This window comes from Lygodium microphyllum, unplaced genomic scaffold (assembly GCF_053477565.2).
Source record: "Lygodium microphyllum isolate KBCC unplaced genomic scaffold, Lygodium_microphyllum_v1.1.10 scaffold_47, whole genome shotgun sequence".
NCBI lineage: Eukaryota > Viridiplantae > Streptophyta > Polypodiopsida > Schizaeales > Lygodiaceae > Lygodium > Lygodium microphyllum.
The window spans coordinates 291381-310810 of NW_028229530.1; the positions used below are offsets into that span (position 1 = coordinate 291381).

General features: G+C 36.3%; 1 protein-coding gene across 1 annotated transcript; it reads left to right on the plus strand.

The window, feature by feature from the left end:
• Nucleotides 1-11519: 11519 nt before the first annotated feature.
• Nucleotides 11520-12702, plus strand: LOC148008912 (uncharacterized). Its single transcript, XM_087673922.1, has 2 exons — nt 11520-11666; nt 11802-12702. The coding sequence occupies exons 1-2, from the start codon at nt 11653-11655 to the stop codon at nt 12493-12495; spliced, it is 708 nt and encodes a 235-aa protein (XP_087530048.1). The 5' UTR covers nt 11520-11652; the 3' UTR covers nt 12496-12702.
• Nucleotides 12703-19430: the final 6728 nt, after the last annotated feature.

Sequence of the window (19430 nt, forward strand, 5' to 3'; positions counted from 1 at the left end):
CCAGCCGTCCTTCCATGGCTGCCAGCCATTTCTCTCTCCTCTTCTTGTCTTTCTCTCTCTACTCCTTATCTTTCTCTCTCCTCGTCACCCTATTTCTCTCTCTTCTTGCAATCTTTATCTCTCTTCTTCTCTCTCCTAGGTCTCCTTCATTACACATATAATCTTCCATGGTTTGATTGGACATCGTGCAAAATTCCAAAAGATCTCACACACTCGAAATCTTGTTAAGGATGAGCTTAGCTCAAAGTCGGGGGTTTACAAGGCTTATTTCTCTTTTTAAAAAAAATGGATTTTTGTAGTATTTCTTCTTTGCGGATATGGAATTTGATATCACAGTTGTCTTCCAAGAAGATAATTCGTGCGTGCAGACTCCGTATAGCAATCTGTTTGCTGGAATTTGGCTCTGTCAGTCCACAGGTGTGAACAGGGGCTTGCAGAAGGTTAAAGACGAGTTCGCATTTAATCCAATGGGAGCGGCTACTATGAGAATATTTAAGCTTTATTTCTTGAAGCTTTAGTAAAGGCTTAAACCTTTAAGATTTAACTTTTTGAAAAGAAAGCTTAATCCAATGATTTGAACTGTGCCGGGACGAGAGTATATTGACGTCAACATCGTGAGGGAGTACACACTTTCGCCACGGACGGAAAAATTATGGCCTTTAAGCTTTTTATGAAGCTTAATAAGCTTTCTAATCTCAATTTAATAGAAGTTACTTATTTGCTTCTCTTTGAGAAAAAATGTTTTGCAAAGGAACTTCGCGAGTGGTCCTCCGCCTGTAGAGGCCGGTCCTTCACAATCCAACAGAGTAGCAGGGGGTTCTTCACTGCCAGGAACACGCTGGTATTGACGGATTGTTGCAAGAATGACTGTAGAGCTTGATCATTCCTAGGAGCTCCACCTTCGCACGAGATGGTAAGCAATTGAAAGTCCTCGATCTCAGCTTCGCTCTAATACCACTGGTGCACAGATCAGATGCTATATGCATGCGTAGCGAGCACCGGAAGGTCCCCAAGAACAAAATAACTCTATTTTTGAACAAAAAACCAAGAGAGAAGACTTGCATGACATGAATCAAAAGACTGATTGGGTACAATCTCGTCCCATGCCTTGTGTGAGCGCTCCACAAAACATGTATTTTATATATTATTCATCTCCAAGCTTTAAAAAAATAGCCCAATTTACAATTAGCACGCTTTAGCTTTTGTTTATGCTTTTGTCCCACTAAAGAATTAAAGCTATTGGGCGCCCAAAGAGTCAGGTTGTGCCCAAATACAATGTCCAATAACAAATATTTAAATCATGCATCCATGCGCATAAAAAATAATAAATAAATGTCAAGCACTTCGATAAATAAGCACGTCAAAATAAATATTGGCGCCACGCCTAAGATGCACGTCCATAAAAAATGATAATTTCTTCTAAATAACTTGAATACACGCTATCGCCCAGTGCTTCCCAACGCCACCGCTGCCTGCTCTACACATCAACTGAAGCATTCACAATTGTTGGAAAATAATAAAATTAAATCGACAAAAGTGAATACCTAGCATTCTTCAACTACAAAATAAATAAATTAGAACTCAATGCTAACCTTAATTTATTACGAGTGCACACTCTAAACTCATAAACGTCTATTAATTTAAATATGTATTTTGTGGAATTACCCGCTATGGAATCATACACTTGCACATTAAATTAACAAGATGCCCGAAAAGGACATACGTTGTTAAGAGAGAGAGAGAGTACGAGAGAGATACACAAGACATGCTCCCAAAGAATGATTCATATTGATGTAGAGTTAGTATATATAGGTGAGACCCAAGTCAAGTGAGAGATGATATATATAGTTGTAACATCCCCACTCAAACAAAGGTCTCTGGTTGCGAGTGAAAAAACCCTTATGGAGAACAAGGGGAAAACCCAAGCCCCTACACATACCTACAATACAAAAATGATTTACTATAAATTTTTCTTGAATATAATGATACATGCCTCAATCAGTGAGACAAGAACTTGAAACAATACCAAGTGCATGTCTTAATGAAATAAAGCGAGCTTCACTAAGAGCTTTTGTGAAGATGTCTGTAACCATTTGATCACTGGGACAATGCTCCGCCATAATGGAACCTTTCTTGACTTCATGTCAAACATAATGATAATGAATAACAATATGCTTTGATTTACTATGTTGTATATAGTCTTTGGTAAGACTAATATCACTTTGGTTGTTGCATCGAAGAGGTATACTAGATGATGAAGGATGTCCCAAATCTGCAAGTAGTTGTTGAAGCCAAACTAGCTCGTGAGTTGCTAATGATGCAGCAACATATTCGGCCTCAGTTGTGGAAACCGCAACACATCGTTGTTTCTTGCTAGACCAAGAAACCAAACATCCATTTACAAAGAAACAATTCCCACTTGTAGATCGCATGGATAAATGTGAACTTGCCCAATCAGCATCTGTATATCCAATAAGGTCAAGAGAAGTTGAAGAAGATAAAGAAGAATCCTCTCGACGATGATAAATAAGACCAAACTCCTTAGTACCCTTGAGGTACTTAAGAATACATTTTGCGGCACTCGAATGAATAGTGGAAGGGGAAGAAAGATACTGTCACAAAAAGTTAGCTGCAAATAAAATATCCGGTCTTGTGTTTAAACCAATAAATTAAAGACAATCAACAAGATTAGCAAAAGGTTGATGAATGGTTGATTCTTCATTGCGCATTGTAGATGTACCCTTGGTAGAGCTTGAAAGAATGGGAGTGTTGGCAGAGTGCGCATTTCTCAACCCAAACTTCTCAACAATATCATTAATAAACTTTATCTGGTGAAGAAGAAGAATTCCTTGTTGTCGGTGTCGTTGAACTTGAATACCCAAACAAGAATGTATCTCACCAAGATCCACCATTTCAAATGCAGTCGATAAAAGCTTCTTCATAGCATCCAAGAAAGCAATATTATTTGACACAAGAATAGTATCATCAACATATAGAGCAAGAATAATAAAACATTTGTCCTCCCTTTTGATGTAAAGATTTGGGTCAGCAAAACATGCAACAACACCTTTAGATGTGAGGAACTGATCATTCTTAATATACCAAGCACGAGAGGCTTGCTTCAATCCATATAATGCACGATGAAGCTGGCATACAAGATGCTTCTTTCCTGCAATCATAAAACCTTTAGGTTGCTCCATATAGATTTCTTCTTCAAGATCTCCATTGAGAAAAGCCGTTTTAACATCCATTTGGTGAATTTCTAGATCAAATAGTGTTGCAAAAGCCAAAAGCATACAAACAGTTGTGGAGCGCACAACGGGAGAAAATGTTTCTTGATAATCTACTCCTGCAATTTGCGAGTAACCTTTTGCAACAAGTCATGCTTTGAACTTATCAAACGAGCCATCAGCTTTGGTCTTGGTTTTATAAATCCATTTACATTTGATAGAAACACGATTTGGGGGGAGTTTAGTAAGAATCCATGTACCTTTGGAGATTAAAGAATCGTACTCAACTTGCATAGCTTCTTGCCATTGATCCCTTTGAGACGAATTGATAGCTTCCATATACGATATTGGATCCTCTTGGACAGACATAGCATCATCAAAGACATCATATTCAATAGAATAGAATCCATGCTCTATCTCAATAGGAAGATCGACATATATCTCCAAATTTTCATCAATCTTCTTTGGAGGTGAAGGAGGTTTATGATCATCAGAATTAGTAGACTCACAAAGCAAGTAAGGAAATGCACTAAGCAAAGACTGTGTATCATCTGAAACATCTGACGACCATGTGCTACCCATAGTCTTCTCATCAAATATAGCATCATGACTAATGATAACCTTTTGAATAGAAGGATCATAAAATTTGTAACTTTGGAATGATCTGAATAACCAAGAAAAATAACCTTCAGACCTGGAGGATCCAACTTATGTTGAGTGTCCTTGGGCACATGAATATAAGCAATGCATCCAAATGTGCAAAAGTGAGAGACTGAAGGTGTCTTCCCTGTCCAGATTGTTATAGGAATTTTACCAGCAGGTGCAGTTGTTGGAAGATGATTTTGAATAAAAACGGATGTTAGAAGTGCTTCAGTCCAAAACTTTCGAGACAAACTAGAGTGTATAAGCATGCAACATATAGCATTAATAATAGTGCTCTTTTTGCACTCAGAAACACCATTTTGCTGAGGAGAATAAGGAACTGTAAACTCATGATGAATACCTTGATCCTTACAGAAGTCATAAAATAGATTGGATACATATTCACCGCCATTGTCACTGCGAAGAGTCTTTATAGAGAATCCAGTTTGAAGCTCCACACTTGTCTTGTATTGTTTAAATATAGATAAAGCCTCGGACTTATGTCTAAGAAGATAGACATGTGTGTACCGTGAGAAATCATCAATGAAAGTTATAAAATATCGATATTGAGACTTTGAGGCAGGAAAAGGACCGCAAATATCGGTATTAACCAAATCCAAGAGAGCACAGGAATGTGATGAAGTAGAAGTGTGGAAAGGCGAACGATGGTGTTTTTCAAGTGCATAGTACTCACATATTCCCATACGTGGATGAGATTTAAGATCCATACCTTGCACAAGACCATGACGATGAAGATCAAGAATTTTGGCAAAATCGAAGTGTGCAAATCGTTGATGCCCTAATTTGCAATCTGCATCTCCAGGGGTAGTAACAACATTTGCAACCGTATCATTCAATGATAGCTCAAATAAATTACCATGTCGAGGAGCCACTGCTATAGTATATCCCTCTTTCTCTATACGACATTGATTATAATCAAAGCCAACAAACAAACCAAGATCAACTAGACGAGCAACAGAAAGAAGATTTCTTTGCAAATTTGGAACATGAAGAACTCCTCTTAATATTCTAGTGGATGAAACAGTCCCCAGATATAAATCACCCACTCCTTTGACTTGACAAGTCGTATCATCCGCAAGGTAAATAAACTTCTTGATAGGAAGAGAATGATAATTGTGAAGCCACTGCGATTGGTATGTCATGTTTCCAGTGGCACCTGAATCAACGATGAATAGAGAACCATCATGAACATGAAGTACCTTTTCTGGAGAGATATCATGATGGACGAAATTGAGCTCCTGATGAGTATGATCATCATCAGTTGTAGTTTGTTGAACAATATAAGCTCGAGAACGTTCTTCATCATATCTGCATTTATAACAATGACGAGATGGATGATCTGTATGTGCACAATAATCACAAGGAGGAAAACTTTTGGATGAGCAAGGTTGCTTTGTAGTAACTCCATGCTACTCATCATATTGACGTGCCCAACAATCAGAAGCCACATGGCCTTTCTTATCACAATAAGAACAATGTTTGTTAGGATAAGCAAGACGAGAAGATTTACCACCTTGATTAGGGCGTCCACCTTGCTGAAAACGTGAAGCGGGACGCTTGCGAGCAACAAAAGCATCATCAAAATCCCTTTGTTAGCGAGTGACCAAAACAGCATCAGATTTTTCCAAATGATGCTCATGACATTGAGAATATTCAATAAGAGATATACATGCTTTGTCAAAGTGGATATCATCCTTGTTAGACAAAATAGTGATGATATTGTCATATAAAGGATCTTTGATGGTATGAAGAAGTTGAGTAATAATCTGATTTTTAGTAACAGGAGCACCGACAGCACCAAGCTGATTGATAATGTCTTTAAAAGCCTCGATATGAGAGTGCATAGAAGTACCAACCTTATATTGAAGATTCTTCAAACGAGTTTGGAGATATAAAATTTCGGTGACCGATTTCTTCTCAAACATTGAGATAAGATACTCCCAAACAACATGAGAGGTTTCTAGATGAAAGACATCCAACATAAGTGAGTCAAGAAGTGTAGACAATATATAATGACGAGCTGCTTTGTCACGACGAATCCAATCAGTATGATCAAATTTCCATTGTTCAAATAACGGGTCATCAGTAATTAGAGAATTGTCATTCATCACATCAATAGGTTGAACTGGGCAAGACAGGTCGTCCAAAACAATATCAAATAATTCGTCAGCTTCAAGAATTAGCATCATCTTTGCTTTCTACCCAGGAAAGCCTTGTCCTTGGAAGAAGGGAACCGAATGTTGGCCAGACGGATATCCATTAACAATTACACAATTGGCCATGCCTGTATCTCGAGAGAAAACAAATAAGATGAGATCGTAGAATCTGCAAACCATGAACAAGACGAGTGTAGTTGAGACACGTGACAATCAAAATAAGGAGATGCACGTAAGAACGGCGAAAAGTATTGAGTGACTAAAAAGAAAGCCCGAAATAGAGAGACATAACGTGCACGACGAGATGATGTGTATAAAAAAAAGTACTATTTTGGTCGAACAAAGAACGTGAACGAGAATAAAACATCGCTAAAAATAGCAAGATGTTTGCTTGTCGTAATCAACATCATTAACGAAGACGAGCGATTAACGAACTGTAATTGGGGATTAATGAACTGTAATTAGAATTATAGTTTTAAATAAAGAATCGCAGATTCGAGCAGAATTGTTGTCTTGAATCCTGAACTGTCAAAACTTTTGATCTAGAACTCCGATTGACAGGCTGTTTCGACAGGATTCGAGAGCACGATGAGAGCTACACACCCAGACCTGGTTTTGTTTTTAAAGACAAAGTTAACTAATACTTCTAATTTGAACAAGTTCATGTATCAAATCATCACTTGTGCAATGAATTCAATTAAGTATAAACAATGAAACAACTTATCTTCCTTGTTGTTTATACGCATCCATAGCTCTGATAACATGTTAAGAGAGAGAGAGAGTACGAGAGAGATACATAAGACATGCTCCCAAAGAATGATTCATATTGATGTAGAGTTAGTATATATAGGTGAGACCCAAGTCAAGTGAGACTTTTCGCACAAGGAATCCACCTTGTGTATGAGCCTCGGCAACAAATATAATTTTATGGAATCCACCGCAAAACCTCACGGAATCCATAGTGGAATATGCCTCCTCGCATCAACTTCAATTTGCATACAATAATACACCACATACAGCTACACAAAAATCACATTTTGAAATCATTTATGGATATAGATTTCCTACACCTATTACATCATTGTCAAACAAAGTTAAAGCTGCTGATGATATTGCCAATATGCATGCTACAATTTTTGCTGAAGTCAAAGACATGATTGTGAAAGCCCAACCAGCAAGCATACACTAAACAAGCTAACGAGAAAAGAAAAGTTATGAGTTTCAAAGTTAATGATTATGTTTGGTTACGCATTGAAAAGAGAAGATTACAAAGTGTTGAGAAACACCATTTTGTTAAGTTAGCCCCTAGATTTTATGGACCTTTCAAGATCATTCATAAAATCAATGAGAATGCATTTAAATTAGAACTATCCCAACATTGGAAAATCCACAATATTTTTCATATCAATTTGTTACGAACTTTTAGAGGCGAATTACCTGTTCACCCTGTCTTGGAAACCCTCCTTTGTTAGAAGAAGAAATTGAAATCCTTGAGTTTGAAACTATTCTAGACACTGACTTTTTGACAATTAAAATTGGCCGTAGATTCTCTAGATATTTGGTTAAGTTTAAAAATCATCATGTTGAAGAGGCCCAATGGATGCACGCCCGTGACCTAAGTGCTTACCCCTCACTGCTCGCTCCACATTGAGCTAATAGCGATTGAGGTCAATTGCTATCCCACCCCGGGGGTATAATGTCAGAAGGCATATTCCATGGTGGATTCTATGAGGTTTTGCAGTGGATTTCGTAAAACTATATTTATTTGCCGCGACTCGTACACAAAGTGGATTTCTTGTGCGAGAAGTTAACGGGGACGCTTGTCCTTTTCAGGTATCATGTTAATTTAATGTGTATGTGGGTGATTCCACAAAATACATATTTAAATTAATGGATGTTTATGAGTTTAGAGTACACTCGTATTAAATTAAGGTTAGGACATAGTTTTAACCTGTTTATTTATTTTGTAGTTGAAGAGTACTACGTATTCACTTTTCTTGGTTGTGAATGCTTCAATTGATGTGTAGAGTAGGCAGTGGTGGCGTTGGGAAGCACTAGGCGATAGCATGTATTCAAATGACTTAGAATAAATATTAATTTTTTATGGCTGTACGTCTTATTATTTAAGGCATGGTGCTAATATTTATTTAGGTGTGCTTACTTTCTGAAGCGCATGATAAATATTTATTATTTTGTATGCGCATGGGTGCATAGTTTAAATATTTCATTATGGAACATTGTATTTGGGCATAGACCGACTTTTGGGCTGGCCAAGTGCTTTATTCTTTATTTCGACAAAAGCAAACACAAAAGCTAAAGCACGCTTATTGTAAACTTGGGCTATTTTTGAGCTTTGAGAGGAATAACTTTATAAATACATACCTTGTGAAGTGCTCACACAAGGCATGGGGGGAGATTGTACCAATTTGTCTCTTTTTATCATGTCGTGCAAGTTTATCTTCTTGCTTTTTGAGCTTAAGTACAGTTCTTTTATTCTTGGGGACCTTCCGGCGCTCGCTATGTACGCATCCAACATTCGATTTACGCACCAAAAATAGTATTAAAGAGCTTATTAAATTTTATTTATATCCTTTGTAAGTATATTTGTTTAAAGGAGATATTGTAATCTAGTGTGTAAGAATACTTATCAAAATGAAAAGTTTGAGCTAGCTATGCAAAATTTACTTGAGTGTATTTTAGATCTTATTTCAAATAAACTCTTATATGTGTTGTGTAATGATCTTGTCATCTTAGTTTTGATTAGATTTGTCCAAATGGCCAAATCTCTTATCTCTTATAACATATTTTATTATATCACTAGTGTATGTCTATGCATGTACCTTAGGATAAGAGAGCCAACAATAGATTGCACACCCCAAAAAAGATTCATTGCAGCTCCCAAAGGAGTTTTGCCTCAGTAATAAATATTGCAATAAAGATTTCACCTCCAATATATCTTTTGAGATGTATATATGGAATATTAAGGTAAAATGCTTGTTACAATTCATGAGTTTAAATATCTATGGGATATAACTAGTTCAAAAATAGAATGGTTAGTCCTTAGAAGAAACTATGAATAGAGTATAAATTATCTCAATTAAATTATCATGTGTCATTTATATGGGACATAGTTTTGGTCACATGGTCAAAAGTATCATGTTTAAATTTTCTTTTAATAATTAGGACTAATAAACACCTTCTTTGTACATGCCATTTTGAAGGCATTTTTAGAAATTGAGTATGTTTAATATTATAATGATAAGATAATTTTTATAACTGGATGGGTTAACTATTGGGCGGTTATGGTAGGTTAAAAGAACACATTTTGATGAGATGGTCAAGTACATGGTCAACCAATGCGATCTTACACTTACATAAATATTTTTAACTGATTTATATGCCTTGATTTAATTGATATAGGTATTGCTTAGATGAATTGTTGTGTTAGTCACTTTTACTTACTATATTTTTTGTTCTAATTATAGGTATTTGATCGCTAGACAAACTCTATGCATTTGCTTTTGATATAGAATATGGTGAATTTTGCGAGGGGAGTGGATAAACTTGGATCAATATACTTGAGATGAGACACATACATCTCTCATAGATGTGGATTTCTTGTGGAATGGTCATAATCCTTTTATAATCAATGTGGAAAGTCATTGACCCATTTCTTTTCAAGTTAGATAATAGAAAAATCAATGTAAGCAATGTGCTTTTCCACATATCCTTGGGATAATGGGATCCTTATAAAAATTCTTATAAAGAGCAAATACAAACTTTTTTTAAACTTATGTGTACTTTTAATTTTGATAATTTTGGTTTACTATGATATAAGCATGTGAGTATATATGTTGTAATTAGTCAATCATGCTAGTTAAAATCATGATTAAATTACAAGCTGAAATTCTAGAGCCTTTGGAATATTGTCTTTGCATAATGATATATTGTAGCTCATCTCTTCTACTCATTTCTTTGAGCACTCCCTATGTTGGAAGGAATGAAAAGAAGTGTTGAAAGCATTTAGTTTTTTAACTGTTATTAAGAGGAGTCAATGCTTTTGGTTTAGTTCACTATTTAACAGACCCACACTAGTTTGTTGAGTGACAACACTAATTTATAACCATGTTGCTTGGGTTCATGTGCTAATAAGGCATTTGCTATATGGTTGGCATATGGAAAAACTATGGATCACACAATAAGTTTTAGATTTTTTATTCATGAATGATTTGTATTAAAATATATATGATCACTTGATGTGATACGTTTGCCACCTCAAAGAGACAAACTTTTGGTAAAGTTTGCTCAATGAGGTCATTAACATTTTTGTTAGGAAAAGTAAGTTGAACACATAAAACAAAGCAAGTAAATAAGAACTCTGCTAAGAATTTGATCTAAAGAAGTTTTGAAGGCCTTTTAGATTTTCTTCTTAAAAAATTTCAATATTTTCTCTAGTTAAACTTGAACATACTCAGCAATCCAAACATATTTGAGGATATAATGAAGTGTAATAATGTGTTTTTCTATTTGAGTAATTTTGGTGGTGGCTGGCCATACTAGGGGACTTATGAAAGTGGATATGGAAGCCAAATGCCCTTATCTTGTGGGATGGACTCTTAACTTTATAGTTCTTATAAGATATCCAATTACCTCATAATCCAGATGATTACCATGTCTCCATACATTCTCTAATTGCCTTGACTAGCCACTATGAAGTCAAAGGGGCCTCAAACTTTCACTATATTGGAACCTTCCTCGAACTGTTCATCTTTCACAATATCCCAACTTTCACTATATTGGAACCTTCCTCTAAATGTTCATCTTTCACAATATCCCAAAAAACAAAGGAAAAAAGTCATTGCATTATTTACATTATGAGCTTTTTTTCAGGGGTAATCAAAAACTTTGTCATTCTTTGCAACTGCACTAGAGTGGATGGGTGGTCCATTGGCTAGGTCTTTGCAAAATCCATTCTTTGCAAAAGCACTAAAGTGCATGGGTGCACTAGAGAGAAAGTGAAAAGTGACTTGAAAAGTATGAAGGTACGTCAGAACTTTGTATGACATGTTTTGCAGGTCACATGTCTTCAAGCAAGAGGGGTCGTGCAGGCTCATTATGGTCTTGCAAACGCCATCATCAAAGACAAAGGGGATAAAGCGGATGGGCTGGTCCTTTGGAGTTAGCAAGATCTATCTCTTCATAGAACAAACACACAGAATATGACATTCGCATCAGCATTAGCAAGATCAAAACTTTGAAATATTTTCCCCAGAGAGAGAGAGAGAGGCGCCTTGAACGTTGTAGTACAGCGATTTCAATCACTTGCTCAGCAAGGCTCATATCAGGACAAGCAGCGCATCATGTATCGATGTGAGCCTTGCTGAGCTTGTGATTGAAAAGGTCACCAATGTCAACTACATGCATGTGATTCCGTGCTGCTGGTCCGTCCATCATGCATGTGATGCCTATCTCTTGACACCATGATGCCCCCTGCCCCCCCCCTCTCTCTCTCTCTCTCTCTTTAAAACGGCAGCGCATCGCCCTCTCGACTCGCTCAATGCAGCAATCCATATCTCCGGCACGTCTTCGTAATTTTACGAGCCATGGCTTCTGCTAGGTATCGTGCAGTGCGTGCGTTTTAAATTTGTGGGAGAGAAGGGTATAAGATATATGCTAAACATTGATCCGCTTAGTCTCTTCTTTTTTCTGGCTTTCTTCCCCTGATCCCTTTTTAGTTGTGATATTCAAGCAGCAACTGCAAGACAAAGGCGATGCTCATGCTCATGGTCGCGATGCTGCAGCTTTGCATGCTAGCAACCACCACCGCGGGATCGGCTGAAGCAGCACCCCATCGGGTTTCATGCCCGGAACTTCCCTTGGTCTACCCCTACTGGAGCATGTGCACCTCGCCCGCCTTGTATTACGGCGAAGAGCTGTACGAGTTCATGTCGGTGGGCTCTGAGGGAGCCGGCAGCTATTTGGCTCCCGAGTGGGATGAGAGCAACTCCACCTACTATGTGCGCTTGTCCGACGAAGGCGCAAAGTATAGGTTCAACCACATTAGCCGTGAGGTCCGGCAGTTCATATCGCAGGAGGACGATGTGCTGATCGAGAATGCGGACACCGGTAGGGCTCTGGCCTGGAGACAAGAAGGAGAAGGCGAGTACTTCCTGGTGGAAACGGATCAGTCGCCCAGCGACAGATTCCAGTTTTCTCAGCGCCAGGATGTGGCTCTGCCCTGCCCTCTCGTTCTGGGGGCAATCTGCGAAGCCTACGACATCCTCGTCTACCTCAACTCCACTGGCTTGGCCGCCTACTCGGAGGAAGAGGTCATCTACTTCAAGCTGTCTAGCGAGGATCACCTCCCCTTCGTTCTGGTACGCAGCAGCAACACCTCCATTCAATCGCAGCGCCGCCAGGCGGGTATCAAGTCCGTGCTGGCCTAGCTGGTTGCTGCTGCCTGCTGTTACTACTCCAACTACTGCTGTTACTGACAGTAGTAGTTCTCTCTGCGCTTCCTTCCTTCCCGCAGCTTCCCCCTCGACGTGCTTGGCAGCTATTTCACCCCATGAGGTTGCTCGGCGCAGCTTCTTGAGTGCGGTTGAATCCCGTCAATCAATAAATATAAGCAAGTAAAGTTGGATTTGCATAGATACCTTAATGTTGCTGCCGGTGTTTTCGAGCTCCCGTCGCGCATGGATGCATCTCTTAATTAATTATTCACGAAAGCAATCACACTCAACGCTTCCTTCGAGCACTATTGCACTATTCTATTCCTTGCACTATAATTGGCATATGTGAGGGCCGAATTCCCCTTACCCACCACCGTTGATCGATACTAGCATTCTATAGAGAAAATAAATGGCCACACATAATGCTCGCATGCCAAATAAGAGTGCTTCGATACGTATCTACTTGCATTTCCAAGTAAACTTTATTATAAAGTTGTTAAGCAAGTAGGAGAAAAATGCATGTCACACCACACAGACTTGATTTATTTGACATCTAAAAGGTCTCATAGGTTCGCATGACCCCACTCTAATAACATAATATGAACCGTAATGGAAAGTTGTAGAAATAGTTTTGTGGCCTCTTCAAAGCATTGGACATTGGGCTCGTTAGTATTACCAAAACATCAGGGTTTCTTACAACTTTGACTAGATCATGGAATTATCCTCGAGTTCAAACATGTCATGACTCTTTACACTTGCTCCATGAGGGAGGACACCATAAGACAATGAAAGCAGAGATGAGAAAGGCAAACACACTTAAGTGGGGGTGTTAAAACTCACGTTTATACTACAACGAATTAGGCTTGTAGATGGCCTCACAAACATATTTTCTCAACTAAAGAAAAAATTTATTGGCACATCTAACGTCGTGCACCCTCTCATGTCAAGAAATCATGTCCCCTCATGTGTATATATACGAAAGAACAGGTGTCACTTTAATCACGTTTTTAAACAAAAAACCTTCTGCAATTTGCAGAGTTCTTTAAATGTCAATATATACACTCTTCGCCCGCATTTTTCATGTACATTCTTAAGTGGCTATAAATGTGATTCATCACAAGCAAAAAACCATTGAGCTACTAATTGCAGAACTATTCTTAGAGCTATAGTTTGCAACAAACTTCCCTTTTTCTTGCCCCTCCTTATGTGCTTTCTTGGGCTTTGTTTATATGAATAAAATGAATAGTAACACCCAAAATATAACTTGATATGGCAAAATGTGAAAGGAAAATAATTTTAAAATTTAAATAATTATTGTTTGCATTACAATGTGAAATGAGTTTGCATAGACATTTAGAAGCCAAAGTTTGGCTCGCATGCAAAAATGAAAGAATTTTAAGCTACCAAATCTTGGACTTGATTATGAAGTATAAGTACCAAATAAATCTTGATATGAGGCGTCCCTATCGTGCATACCTCGATGCTACACATAGAGCTCGTACCTTGAGAAGTGTAAGTTGTGAGAAAGATTTGGATCTCCTCATGATGATGCATGCATCATACATCATATAATAACATTTCTTTACTCCTTATTACATTCGTCTATATTAACTTTCTAGCTATTACAGAAAATTCAAGTAAAATGGCACCCCCCTACAATGCATGCAACTATAATAATCTCCGATCTGCAAGAAACTTGAAAATAATACAAATAAACCTAATTTATAAAAAAATTAATAAGGTCAATTGCAAAAAAAAAGATGATAATTAAAAAAACAGTTGTTCATGCTAAAATGGTGTATTTGTAATGGTGTATATGGCATCCTTTTTAATGCAAAAAATATGTAAACCCTATGTTGGCTAATTCATTATGAAATATCCCATGTGGGCACTCTTCTTCTATCTCAACACATTTATTTAATACCTTTCCCAAGGTATCTTTTTAAATGCTCTTGCCTTTTTCTACATTCTAAAAAGTGTTTTTGGATGCATCACAAAAATTAAAAATAGATGACATGAAAGAGGCATTACTTACATACCCCTATGTTCATATAGATTTTTGATAAGTATAGTCAAACCATGTCCTTTATCATATTGTATCTCCAAGCCTGCGGTATCACAATTTGTAATGGAGTGTTGCAACAAAAAAGAAAAAGTAGCATTGTTAGAATTAAGTTATTACTCTTCCAATATCACTTTAAACTATTAAAGTATGTTTATGAATGCTATTGATAGAAGGGTCAATTCCATATGCTTAGTGAGGACCCAGATCTCAAACACACAAATATAGAGATGCTACATCAGTTCTTAGGTCATATTCCTTCAATACTCCATCATATGCATGTTGGATTGATGGCATGCATGGTAGTGGCATATTTGTTTGAGAAGTTACATTGTGCTATGCCCAAGAAAATATCATGCTAAAATTTCTACTTAGGGGAGAATAATCTAAGAGTATGTATCATTGATTGAGGTTGTATATAGAATAAACCTTTAATTTAAATGGTTATCTTGTAAATTTTTCTAGAATTTGAATGTTTTTAAAATCTCATAATTGTTTTTATTTAGTTTTAGCTCAAAGTTGTGCTTGACATTGTTTTAGTTTGTAATTCAATGAGCTAGTATGAAGTTCACCCCGTTTACTTGAACATTGTCTCCATGTTTATGAGTTTTGAATTTAGGCTATTAAAACTAAATAAGTGTGACAGAATTGATATTTAGAACTCTTCAATAGCTACTTGTAATTTGGTGCTATCTACACTTTCGAATCACATTCATAAGTGCTACTCTGATAGAAGGGTCAATTTTCCATAAGTTGAGTAAGCACCCAAATCTCAAACATACAAATATAGACAATGCTACATGAGTTCTTAGGTTTATCCTAAGTCCTCAACACTTGCACTATTTAGGATCTAGGCTTTAGGATTCAATGTAAAATTGGAGTTCTAAACTTTAGATTGGCTAAAGTCAATCAAGATTACTAAGTTTATTGGCTAATAATTATTGATTGAACTCGAGAAAACATAGGCTAGAACACATTTGATCTGAATAAACTTGACAGAATATCAAGTTACAACATATTCGATTGAGCTTGAGACAACATCAAGCTACAACACATTTAATTGCACATTGACCCAATCTAATTAGAGGACCAATGATAAGCTTCAATCTAAGGTAGTAATTTCTAGTAATACGTGTATTTATAGAGCATGTTTATAAGCAATGTTGATAGGAGCATCGATTTTCCATACTCACAATGAGGCTTCAAATCTCAAACAAATAAATATGCACATGATACATAAGTTCTTAAGTCATATATCCCTCAATATCATGCACATTGATTGATGCCATACATGGTGGTGATACATTTGTTAGGGAATTTACATTGTGCTCTATACCTAGAAAATATCATGCTAAACTTCCTAGTTAGGGGAGAACTATCCAAGAGTAGGTATCATTGATTAGGGTCTCATATAAAGAGAAAAATGAATGTAAATCATTAGCGTATTAGTTTTACTAGAATTTGAACAATTTTGAAATCTTGTAGTTATTTTCATTTAGTTTGAGTTTAAAGTATTGATTGACATTGCTTTATTTTGTATTTGAATTGGGCAATATGAATTAGTTTTCTTTGTTTGATTTAACGTTGTCTTTGTCTATGAGTTTTAAGATGAAACTAACAAAATTAATTAAGTGTGACAAAAATAAACTTTATAATTCTCAATTAGTTGTTCCTAAATTTAACAATGTTTATGTTTGTAGCTGTGTTTAAACAAGTGTTAGAATACAACTTCTAAAATGTGTGTAAAACTACATTTATATTAGTGTAAGGCTTGCTTGGCATGATAAGTGCTTATATGCTATTTTAGAGGGTAGTTTAGATGCAGTTGTAGATTTGCATATGGCCTATGCATCTTCACTTTCTTTTTGTTGTAGTCTCATTGCACTATTTACACTCATAGAATAATTAAAACAAAATTTGTCCCTGTAAACACATCATCACACATGGATTTGAAATAGGAGATCTAACACCTTCCTTCATAGGATTTTACATCTGCAGTAATTTAAAACACCACCATGTCAAAATTAGGCATTCTGAAAAACCAACAAAATAAAGTTTAGATAGAAAGTAAACCTGCATAGGGAGAGGAAGAGGGAGAGGGAGAGGGAGAGGGAGAGGGAGAGGAAGAGGGAGAGGAAAAGAGAGAGAGCCAATCCAAGGTGCCACAAGATCTTAGAGCACATACTCAAGGCCTAGAGAGACACCTCTTTTCAAAGTATACAAGGTTTGCTTCCCTTCCAATGCCTTGAGAATCTTTGGTTTGCATACATTTATTTTGGTTGTATGCAACTTGTTTGTTTTTTTAAATGATTTGGATCCATGGTGCTATTCATTGGTTAGGGTTCTTAATTTGCACTACTCTATGCCTGTGTAAAGGAGATTGTATGTGTTAACAAATATAAACTCTCCATTAAACATGTTGTTAAGCTAATTGTATACATGACCTACAATCATTTAAAGCACTTCCATGCCAAAATTAGGCATTTCCAAAATCCAAAAAAAATTTTGCAAACACAAAGTAAATAGGCACTTGGAGATGGAGAGGGACAGGGACAGGGAAAGAGAGAGAGCCAATCCAAGGTGTTGCTAGATGTTAGAGCACATATATTGAAGGATAGGAGAGACACCTCCTCTCAAAGAATACCACAATCGATGGTTTTATTCATTGTTTAGGGTTCCTAATTTGTACTGCTCTATGCTTACATAAAGGAGGTTGTTTATGTTAGCAAATATGAATGCTGTGTTGAACATGTTATTAAGCTATTGTATGAACGGCCTCTTCAATACCTTTGTAAATGATATTTTACACATGGATCTAAATAGGAACGTAATAAGATTTGCAAAGTTTTGATATTACAAATATGCATCCATAATACACACTAGAAACACAATAGAAATACCTATGCAAATATATTCATGGTGTCTTAGGCATACTATCATCTATATCAACTATCAATTAGATTGATCCTTTAAACACATTCTAGCTCATCAATTGATTTTACGATGTTGTAAGATATTAGAGCTTGTATCAAAGGGGGGGCGTTTGTATAAATGGTGTGGGGGGTCTTCCTAGTATAGGTAGAACCCTCTTCTCAAAAGATACCACAATCGAATTCTGTCCAATGACTCAAAAATTTCTATTTTATGTAAATTTATTTTTAAATGTTTTTGCTATTCAAAACCATGCTTATGTGCTTCTCATTAGTATAATACTAATTCATGTGCAATAATTGAGCATGCACATTGTTGGTTTACACCATAGTTTGCATGTAGTTTTGCATATACACTATTGTTTTGTAGCATAATTCATGTGTAGATAAGCATTGATCATGCATGAACTTGTCTCATTAGTATAGATTTTTTTTTTTGAGAATCACATGCATTGGCTTCTAGGTAGGGACAAAAAATCATAAGACAAAAGAGAAGGATATACAAAAAAAAAAGGAAGTTGATATTAATCCAAAAACTAGCTGTAGAACTAGGGAAAAGAATTGTAGTCGTCATATCTCTTCAATCTCATGAATCTTTTTCATGGTGAAATCAACAAGGATACTAGAAGAACCCTTCAATGAATTGGACATTTAGTGATCACATGAGACAATGCATTTTACATTGGCCTATCCATCTTCATTGTCACAAATGCAAGCAATGCATTTCCTTGGAGGTTCCTTCTTGAAAACTTTTTAAGATTAGAGAAATCTAGAAAGTGAAGTCTTATTTTTGTTGATGGCTTAGTAACATGGGAAAAGATTATATTTTTTAAAAGCATTTTTTCTTTATAGTATTATGTAGATGGTTATTCAAATATTTTAGAAGTTGTACAAGTTTCACGCCTTGGGAGTGTACAAAAATATTATTGTTTTTACGTTAAACTATCATTGGTTTTGTATTATTATCTATAGTCTATAAAATATTTGTTGTCTGTTAGTCACATTATGATACCATTATATATATATATATATATATATATATAGATGCAACACAAAATTTAAAGCTTATTGGTGTTAGGTTCTAGTCTTAGCATGCATGGGTGTACCTGTAATGAATGAAAAACGTTACTTGATGGGCAGAATACGAGCTTCAAGCTTTCATTTCTTAGAGAAAGTGAGTGAAGCAAGGGGAGAGACTAGGGTGACATGTGAAGATGACGTTGTGAATTGGACCTAAGACTAGAGTCACAAAATCTCTTGTGGATCATATTTTGTAGATAGTGACAATGAAACCTCTTCAACAATTAATAAAAATTAAAACAATATTTTTATCATGTGATCAATATATTTAAAAAAATCAAAATGTATAAGTGATACCCACAACATGAAGCATTATGCCTCATATCTATAGCTTCATGAAAAGCATTTTATGAGATACTTTAAACACTTGCACTTTTTCCTCAAAAACTTTAAGATAACTAGGTGATCTTGTGTCTAACCAGCTTAAACTAGGCTATCTTGCCCTAATCACATTCCACAATTTTTAGGTTTCTTCATTAAGCTTTCCTTAGTCTTCAAAAAGGGTTGTCTCTATTTTAATAATGTCATTTAGACTAGTTGTTGTAAACCGTTTCCTAAATGTTCTCTACAACACCCTCACCTCTCTCAGTGACCAAAAAACGTGTTTAAATTTCTCTTTTTTCAGTTGCAAAAAATGCACAATTGTTGTTGATAACCATCAATCTCCCAGTCCTATCCTTGGTAGGTAGTGTCTTAGAAACAACCTTCCAAAGTAGGAGATTATGTTCTCTGCTCGACATGGCCTTCCACACTCTAACTATCCTTATCTCCCATGCCTTCACACTAGTGTGGGGATAGTTTTCATTCCATTTGTTTTGGACCTTTGAGCATTATTGCACTATTCAATTCCTTGCACT